The sequence below is a fragment of the Physeter macrocephalus genome, chromosome 12, assembly GCF_002837175.3.
Source record: "Physeter macrocephalus isolate SW-GA chromosome 12, ASM283717v5, whole genome shotgun sequence".
NCBI classification, from domain to species: domain Eukaryota; kingdom Metazoa; phylum Chordata; class Mammalia; order Artiodactyla; family Physeteridae; genus Physeter; species Physeter macrocephalus.
In genome coordinates this window covers 56,807,561-56,814,510 of record NC_041225.1, presented here as the reverse complement: position 1 = coordinate 56,814,510, position 6,950 = coordinate 56,807,561, and the positions used below count along the sequence as shown (strand labels likewise).

General features: G+C 36.4%; 1 protein-coding gene across 5 annotated transcripts in view; it reads left to right on the top strand.

The window, feature by feature from the left end:
• Nucleotides 1-6,950, top strand: part of THUMPD2 (THUMP domain containing 2) — a 44,278-nt gene that overhangs the window by 15,257 nt on the left and 22,071 nt on the right. For all 5 annotated transcript variants that reach the window (XM_024118832.1, XM_024118833.3, XM_007117509.4 and 2 more), the window contains one exon: nucleotides 2,213-2,300. In XM_024118832.1, coding sequence (XP_023974600.1) covers nucleotides 2,213-2,300 — 88 coding nt within the window. The remainder of the gene's footprint in view (nucleotides 1-2,212; nucleotides 2,301-6,950) is intronic.

Genomic DNA, 6,950 nt, shown 5'->3' with positions numbered 1-6,950 from the left:
TCTGAAGTCCGGAAGCCTGATTCCTCCAGCTCTGTTTTTCTTTCTCATGATTGCTCTGGCTATTTGGGGTCTTTTGTGTTTCCATACAAATTGTGACATTTTTTGTCCTTAATTTCTCTTTCAGATTTTTCATCATTAGTGTATAGGAATGCAAGAGATTTCTGTGCATTAATTTTGTATCCTGCTACTTTACCAAATTCATTGATTGGCTCTAGTAGTTTCTGGTAGCATCTTTAGGATTCTGTATGTATGGTTTCATGTCATCTGCAAACAGTGACAGTTTTACTTCTTCTTTTCCGATTTGGATTCCTTTTATTTCTTTTTCTTCTCTCATTGCTGTGGCTAAAACTTCCAAAACTATGTTTAATAATAGTGGTGAGAGTGGACAACCTTGTCTTGTTCCTAATCTTAGAGGAAATGATTTCAGTTTTTCACCATTGAGAACAATGTTGGCTGTGGGTTTGTCATATATGGCCTTTATTATGTTGAGGTAAGTTCCCTCTCTGCCTACTTTCTGGAGGAAAAAACACCTTTATTTTTGTACTAGGGTAAAAGCCTGCTAAACTCTGATTAAACACATCAGCGGATTTTACAAAAGTAGGGAATTATTTTTATTTTCAAGGAGTTTATTTCTGAACACTTCTTTCCCCCAAATAATTTTATTTTTACTGACATAATGAGGCCGTTTTGTTGAAGTAATAGCAGATTAGCTTTGCCCAAGTTTAAGCAAAATAAGAATGCGTTCACTTTTGTCACATATTAATAGAATTGGTTTCCATAAAATAAAACCTCTATTAGTAAAAATATGCACATAATGGCTAAAAATTTAAAAGGTTCTACATAAATCTCTGATGCTTAGAAAAGCACTTTGTAATATATATGGACAAAGACAGTTTTCCATACCAATTCTCTCTCTCTCTGTGTTTGTGTCTAGAGTGAAAATAATCTCTCCATTTTGGTTTTAACTAATGTGTTTTGTAGCAAGATAATTGCTGCACTTAGCCTGCAGAAGCAAGATTCATTGATCAAAATATTTTATATTCTTTCTACCTGCAAAGTTTATATCCCGGATTCCAAATCTATGGATATAGTCCTATTTACAATGTGAATTTTTATTTCCTGAAAAACCTTTTAAGAGAAAAAAAAAACACAACTCTCATGGGTTTACCATTCAGGGTTTCCTCATTATAATAGTAAACATGCAATTATACTGTTTTATTTGATAAGGTATTTATAATTACCTCATTTCATTCTAAGATCTTAAGAGGCTTGCAGTAAATACACAGAAAATAGGATAACTTAAAGTCAAAGAAAGAGCAGAAATAAAATGATGAAAGGAAATAGGATTTGGAAAACACTGTGGCTTTGTGTAATGTTAGTAGAAGAGCCCCTCAGTGGCTTTGGAACAAGCCTACGCCCAAAACAACCAGGCACTGATTCTTGAAATCATACCGTAATGTCTTACCAACAAATTGTATACATGAAATAGAAAAGTGCATTGATACTTCCAAGGAAATGCTTGTTCATTGCATTAGAAACATAAAAATAATATTCTGAAAATTTGTATCAAATCTGGAAACACTGATAGTAGCAATGATTAGGTAGAGGATAAAGTATAAAGTGATACGTAATGGAGACCGGTGAACTCATTGGGGAGATGTCTGCTTCAGCCCTTTGTTCCATAAATTATCTTAGGCGATGCAATGTCATGCTTCATTCCATCTTTTGAGAAAGATGCAAATGAGCAAAAAGCAAACTTACAAAAGAGACCTTTTAGAAAACATATTTCAAGGGTTAGCATCCATTCAGCCCTGCTTCCTATACTACATCTATATCACAATGCAGTCTGTTCCTCTCGATGACTCCAGATCAGCAAGGAAAGGTCTAGTCCATGTGGGAAGTCAGGGAAGTATATAAACAGTTTAGGAAGATTTCCCTCATGTGTTTAAATCTTTACAAGTTAAACACATAAGGGTTTAAATTTCACTTATCTAAAAAATTTACTTTTCTGAAATACCACACTGGCTGGTTAGACAAGGTGCCAATTAGAGAAGGTAATTTTGTAATAAGGTTAAATATTCTCTAACAGGAAATACTTTAGTGCATGTTGTATGAACTTGTTAAAATGAAGTACAGATATGAATGGGTTAATTATTTTTGTTTACATCATATTCTTTAACATACAGTAATATTGGGTGTTCTTTTCTTTTAGGGTTCCTTTAGCCAGCAGAGCTTACATCAAGACAGCAGGACTGAGATCTACCGTAGCGTGGGCAATGGCCTCTCTCGCAGAAATTAAGGTAAGGAAACTGTTCTCATTCTTATTAATGTAATAGCAAGGACCTTTCCATAATTAACTTACACAGTCTCTTATTGATAGTCATCTTTTCTCTTTAGTTCTTCTAACCTATTTTTTTCTTTTTCTTTTGCCATTACTCTTACAAACTGCAGTGATATGTTTTTATATACTGTTGAACTTCTGAGAGTATTTTGGCTATGAAAAAGCTGAGTCAAAAGATAGCTACATTTTATTATTCCTAATTTTTTGTCACAATCACATGGCCTGTACAACCTCTCCGTCTTAAAATTTAACCAAGATCTTGATCAGTTTTTGTAAATATTCCATGGACATAAGAAAATAATTTTATTTTCTAGTCAAGAGATGGCCTTTCTATGTTTACTTACTGTTTTACTATCTGCTCAGTTCTGAAAGAGGTATTTTGAAATTTATTAGGTTATTACATTTTTTTAAGATTTTGCATTTTTATTAGTTGTTACCTCATTCAGCTGCTGTGTAGTTTGATTTATACTCTTTTATGAATGTTACTGCTTCATTGTGAAGTGTGCCTCTTTCTTGTTATTAAAGTTTTCATTATCTTGATTTGGAAGTTTGAATTTCACCATGTCTTATTATTTTCACTGTTTTCTTTCTCTTTGCATTTTCCTTTGTAGTAGTTCTTTGACACTGCTTTATTTTCAACTTTGTTTTCAGTGTGTTTTTTTAATAAACACAGAACTCTGTTTTTATCCCACTCTGATAGGCTCTGTCTTTCAATGAGAGAATTCAGTATTATGATAGATACACCTGATTGCATTCCTCCTGTTTTATTCTGTTTGTAACTTCTTACAGTTTATTCTCTTTATTTTTGCTAGTTTAAGCAAGTTAATCATTTCACTGTTCTCCCTGAGGCTGGATTTTACTTTATGTTCTATTCCATTAGTGGCTGCCTCTCCCAGCTCTCTTAATTAAACACATGGGACTCGATTTTAACTTTACAACAAGACATCAACTCTTTTCTTTGCCAAGACACTGTTTTTACCACCAAGACGCTCTAATTTTCCCCCCTCTGTCCCCTTTCCCTATCATAAGATGAGACCTCCGGGGTACTTTTTTCTCTTCTCCTGCCCCACCTTTACTCCTCCCTACAATGAGACGTTTGAAACATTTTCCCCCCTTCCACTCCCAACTCCCAACTACTAGATTGAACTAAATTATTTATTATGTATCAGAATTTCCCTTAAAGCATGTCCCCCTGTTTCAAAAGTTCTTATTCTGCACTTATATTACACAGCCTGTCCTTAATCATTAAGATGTAATGTGTGTAACATACACGTTTCTGTATAAACACACAAAGATATATTGTGAGGTGCATTGCTCCTCGCCTTTGTTCTTCACTTTGAGGCCTCGGCTCAGGTTTATTTGTTGCTTGGTTAGTCTTTTAGCTACTTTCCTCAAATGTGGTATTGAGGAATATACTGTCTGGATTCCTATATATCCTCAAACGTCTTCCTGTCAACCTGGGTATCCCCACTTTGGCTAGGTATATGATTCTTGAGTTGCAGTCCTTTTCTCTCAGAGGTCTGTAGATGCTATTCCATTGTCTTTTCACTTCTGGTGTTCTAGGTGAGCAGTTCATGCCAGTGTGATTTTTCTTTTCCATTATGCCTATCTTGTCCTTTCTGCTTGCAAGCTTATGAGAGTTTTCTCTTTAATCCTCCAAAGTTCAGGAATATCACCAGGATGTAAATACTTATGTAAGAGTCTTTTCTATTCAACCCAGAACTCGGTGAGTCTGACTGTCTGAATTCTAATTCTGGCTCTACCACTTACTGGCTGGGAAACTTTAGGTAAGATAACTTAACATCTCTGTGCCTAAGTTTCTCATTTGCAAGATGAAAATAATAATCTCACAGGGTCATGTGAGGACTAAGTGAATTAGCATTTATCAAGTGATTAGAACAATGCCTAGCATATAGAAAGTATGTTAAGTGTTGACTTCTGCTATAGTAATGTCGGGGAGGTAAAGACTTCCCCCCTACCCCTCTTGAGTTCTTTTGGCTGGTCTAATAATTAAACTGACACAAGACAGATTAATAGGAGGAAAAAAAAATTTAATTTGTATGCATGGAAGTCTAATAGAAATGGGACCCCTGAAGTGAGCAAAGCAGGCTGTTTTATTATTTTTAGACAAAGAAACAATTATTTGTGAAGATTTAATGAAACAAAGGGGCTTGTGCTTATAGTAGCAGACTAATGAAGAACTAACAAAGTTTGTTTATACAGCTTTCTTAGCCTTCAGTTCCCTAACTCTGGTGATAAGGATGCTTTCTATCTCCTCCCAGTAGTGGGAGGATACCTTCACAAGGGAAATTTAGTTCCTGCTTTCAGGGGGAAAGGAGGTGATCAGAGTGTCTTTTTCTTTCTTTCCTTCTTTGTTAATATCCTTTCTTTTTACTGGCTGTTTCTCAAGTAACTTTAATTCAAGATAATCAATATGCCATTGAAGCATATTTTGGGGTGGCCTGCCCTGGACCCCAACAGTAATAATAATCATACTTATAATAATTATTATTTGGAATGTATAATTATAAAAAATCCATTTTTTTCCTCCACCTGAGGCACTCTTTCGTGCATTATTTACTTAATTATTATTTCCTCAATTATTTTGCTTTAGTGTCTTTAACCTTAAACTACTTCCTTTTTTCTGCTTCTGGAATTCCTGTGATAAACATGTTAAGCTTCCTTTCTCACATGCTCTCCATCTCTTTATATTTTGTCTCTACATTTTGAGTTATTCTTGGATATTATCTTAGAAACTATAACAAGAGTCACAAAGATGTGCTCTGCTTTATTTATTGAAATGTTTAGCTTTAAAATCATGGTCTTTTTTAGCTTTGGAAAATTGTGTGTGTGTGTGTGTGTGTGTGTGTGTGTGTGTGTGTGTGCTGTATTTGCTATCTCTAGAAGCTCTTACTTTTTTTTCACATATTTATCTGTTCCTTCCGAAAGTTTCATTTCAGTAGATGTGTGTTCTGTTTGCTCTATGTTCTCTCTAGGTTTTGAAGGACCTCCTCCCCTTAGTAAAGTATTTTAAATGGCTGGAATCCTGTAAGTGGTAAAAGGCAAGTGGATCTCTGGCACCTCTGGGTTTGGTAGTGTAAGGAGACTGTCAGCCATGCTGAGGCACTTGGTGAAAACTTTTCTATGCACTGGTCTCCCTGCAGGTCCACAGATCCCTGAAGACCAGGTTTTTCCCTGATTCCAGTGATTTCCCCTCTGGGTTCCAGTGCTGGTCTCTAATCACCCACCCAGCCCATGGCAAGGAGACCTCATACTGGTTTCTTCTCCTGGGGCCTCAACAGAGCCCAGGGCGTCTCTTAGCACCGGTTGACTCTAGTTCTGAGCCACACTTGCCTCAGAAGTAAATAGCTCAGAGTTGAGAGAAAAAGGAGAGAGCTATTTCCATATTACCACGTTCCCAGAATCCATGATTTTCTTTTTTATTTGATTTAAATCTCTAGCCTAAATTTCTTTTAGTAAGGAGAGAGGGGAGGGGTATGGTAACAGTTTATTTTTTCCCAAACTTCCAGTGATGTCACCACAGTTTATATTTACATATAAATTTATATGACCACCTACAAATTTGAAATGTTACCTTTATCTGATATAAACATAGAATTTTCAGAAATATAGAAAGTAAATGATCGAAAATATCCACAGATAATACTCAATGAAATTTTTCCCTTTTGTCAGTTTGTCCTGCTAAGACCGAAAGTAAAAGTTGTTTCTCTAATGTGACCAGCAACAAAGAAGGTCTGTTAAAGAAGGTGAGAAATAGCACAGCAGGGTTCTTTTGGGGGGAATGCAGTGATGACCCACTGTGTAAGTGATCCCAGTATCCAGCGTTGATCCAGGCCCCTCTTTGGAGCTTGGTACCCAGAGCAGCTCAACCTCAGGTAGGCCAGTTCCACAAAAAAATGAAACTTAAGTCTGGGGTCATTAGATGTTTTTCATGTTTACTATAAACTGTTCTTCCTATATATCATAACAAGTAAGGACAACCAAGTTCTATAAATCTCAGTTATTCTCTTAAGCATATGGAAATACTTCTCTGTTTCTGCCTGTGTACCCAAATGTCATGGCTAGAAAAGGTCCTACAGTAAAATAGACGTTGAAAGATACTTAAGGTCAAATTACCTCATTGAACAGGGACTATGGGGGAGAAAGAACACAGTGTTTGGCACATTTTAAGATCTTAATAAAAATTAGTTCTCATACCACTATTAATCTTAAAGTTACCATTTAAATCATTATTCTTTTTGTTACTCTCTGCCCCTTCACGGGGGACCCATGTGATACTCTCTGTAATTTCGTGCCAGGGGAAAGTCTCTCTCTTTCTTGAAGGACATTTTGTTTCTTTCCATCAGGTACCCCCTGGCTCTGACTGAAACCTGGCTCTCCTCTGAGCGTTCTGCCTCCTCTGTAGACAGACCAAGGGACTGCTGGGCCTGGAGGTCGGGTAGGTGTCCTGCTTGGCCTCATTGCCCCTTCTGCCCCAGATCTCTCACTGCCTTAGAAGTGCATGCCATCAGATTATCCTGATGTCTACAGGTCTCTTCCTATCTTTTCTGAATTGGTATAGACCATTACTCCCGTCATAATTCTTTAT